The sequence below is a fragment of the Limulus polyphemus genome, unplaced genomic scaffold, assembly GCF_000517525.1.
Source record: "Limulus polyphemus unplaced genomic scaffold, Limulus_polyphemus-2.1.2 Scaffold14496, whole genome shotgun sequence".
NCBI classification, from domain to species: Eukaryota; Metazoa; Arthropoda; class Merostomata; order Xiphosura; family Limulidae; genus Limulus; species Limulus polyphemus.
The window spans coordinates 4,091-6,615 of NW_013680106.1; the positions used below are offsets into that span (position 1 = coordinate 4,091).

General features: G+C 32.9%; 1 protein-coding gene across 1 annotated transcript in view; it reads left to right on the forward strand.

Moving 5' to 3' along the window:
- LOC106477359 (SH3 domain-containing RING finger protein 3-like) overlaps positions 1-932 on the forward strand; it is a gene marked incomplete at both ends in the record, with an annotated part of 3,972 nt that extends 3,040 nt beyond the window's left edge. Inside the window, one exon of the mRNA XM_013937938.1 lies at positions 584-932. Coding sequence (XP_013793392.1) covers positions 584-932 — 349 coding nt within the window. The remainder of the gene's footprint in view (positions 1-583) is intronic.
- Positions 933-2,525: the final 1,593 nt, after the last annotated feature.

A 2,525-nucleotide genomic window follows, 5' to 3' on the forward strand; every position in this document is an offset into this window, starting at 1 on the left:
GATTTTAGTGATGTTAATTAATGTTACAGAGATTTTAGTGATGTTAATTAATGTTACAGAGATTTTAGTGATGTTAATTAATGTTACAGATATTTTAGCGATGTTAATTAATGTTACAGAGATTTTAGCGATGTTAATTAATGTTAGAGATTTTAGCGATGTTAATTAATGTTACAGAGATTTTAGTGATGTTAATTAATGTTACAGGGACTTTAATGATGTTAATTAATGTTATAGGGACTTTAATGATGTTAATTAATGTTATAGGGACTTTAATGATAGTAGTTAATGATGAAATATCATGAAATTCAATAAATAATCTCACTCCATTCATCTGTTTTGAGAAACTTATTTCTTGTTATCAGTAAACTCGTGGCTGTAACAACTAAACATGGCATGAAAAGAGAGCAGCTAACAGAGAGGGTTGTACATGTGTTAACTGATCAGTACCGTTTGTATTATACAGTTCATATTATTGGTCAGTTTTATAAATATCCACTATTATGGTTTATTTCATGATATTGTTATATATATGAAGGTAGAAGAGAATAAGGTGTTTTATTTCTATAATTCTTTGTTCCAGAAGTTCGTCTCTTCAACCACATTTCCCTCAGGGAGCGTCACCTGCTGCCAGCATGAAGTTACCGACTTCCAAGATTGTCTCGGTCTCGTCTCCTCCCACTACCACAACTCAAGCTGTGCAACCAGTTTTGCACAGCCAGTCTTTTTCTTCATCGGGAAATGGCTCAAAACCTTCTGGTTCATATCATAGCAACCCTCGCTCGAAACACGCGGTAACTTCAGAAAGTCGTTGTGGAATATTAGTAGGACTGCGAGAGTGGACTCAGAGTCTGGCAGGAATAGCACCACCTCCACAGCATCTTCCCAGGCCCCAGCCTTCCTCAAGGAACAGCATATCTGCTTTACAAAAGGTACTCCCAGCTTTTTGTTTCTTTAGGCTTTTCAGTCATTTCTCTATAGACATTTACAAAAATTGATAACCCTTAAATATCAACATTTAAACCATTCAACTTTTTCAACCAATATTGGTAAATTTATGGTAAAAACCACTGAGTGACATATTTATATATAAATTACATTTACACAAAATTACTGTAGCTGTACACTTGAAACTCATCTTATTTATCCCACAAAGGTAAGTTTGATTTTAAGATTTAGGCTAATCTTATATGTTTGTACAGATATTTTATTTGTCTTTTATCTGTTTCATTGCAGTAATGAAATTATTTAGTAGTAAGAAACACAACCACTAACCTAATGACGTCATGCTCTAGCCCACTTTGTTTACAAAAAATTGTACTGTAGAATATGTCAAATGTAATTAAAACTAACCTAAATAGACTGTACTTATCTCACTTAGGTGTGAAAAGAGGTGTGGCTAAAAAAAGGATGTGACTTAAAGAAATGAAGTCAAAATTGGCAGCCAAACTGGTAGCTACACTTATAGCATTGTTAATAATTTTACAGCAAATATTCCTTCATTAGTTAGCTAGGCTGCATCTTTTGTTTTACCAACCATCATGCCCAAAGTTGAACAAGGTTAGATTTAGATCAGTTTTAATAATGTATGAAATAAATAAGCTGGAACATGTTTTGAAACTACTGTCCATAGTTTTTAGACAGACTACAGGTGAGACTTGTACAAATAAGATATACTGAGAAAAGTATAGTCTATATACACAAGGTTGGTGTAATCGACTGAACCTGTAGTGAGAGGTACTTGGGTGGAAAGGGTTAAGGTGCTTGTAGAAGGATTTTGTGGAAATGGCCGTAAAATAAAGATTTATAAAATATGTTGTTTTTAATCCATTACAAAATTTTAATATTTAAAATCAAACCTTTGGTGGTGGTTATGTTTTCACCCCTGTATGTGTGTGTTTGTCAGCAAGATTTGGACGAAAGTTGGCATGCATTTGGAATATGACCCAACTTCGAAGGGATTATTTTTGAAGTGTCAAGGTCAAAGAAATACAAAAAATCCATATTTATTAACGTGGCGACCAATTTTTCACGCTATTTTTGCTCTATCACTCAGTCAAAAAATGATTGGATTTTGATGTAACTTGATGGATATATGTCGAATATTATTCCTTATTGTCCTGCCCAAAATGGTCTGTGTCCATTGATAATGACGGACATATGAACACATGTTAATATTTTATGAAAGTCGAATAGGATCACTGCTGCATGGCAGAGGTATGTGCTCTACTGAGTGTCATCTAGTTATATATTACTTTCATTAAAAGGAACTTACTACACTTAAACTTTAATTAACATTTCTAATGTTTTATAGTTTTTGGCACTATTTTTGTATGTGAAAGAAAATTAGCTCAAACTAAAGTAAATGTTTTTTACAAGTTTTACAAAAATACTGTTTTTACATTGTCAGTTACTGTGTACATTTGACATGAATATAAGTTACTTGTGCTGGTTCTAAATGTCAGTCTCACATACATTGTCAGTTACTGTGTACATTTGACAAGAATATAAGTTACTTGTGCTGG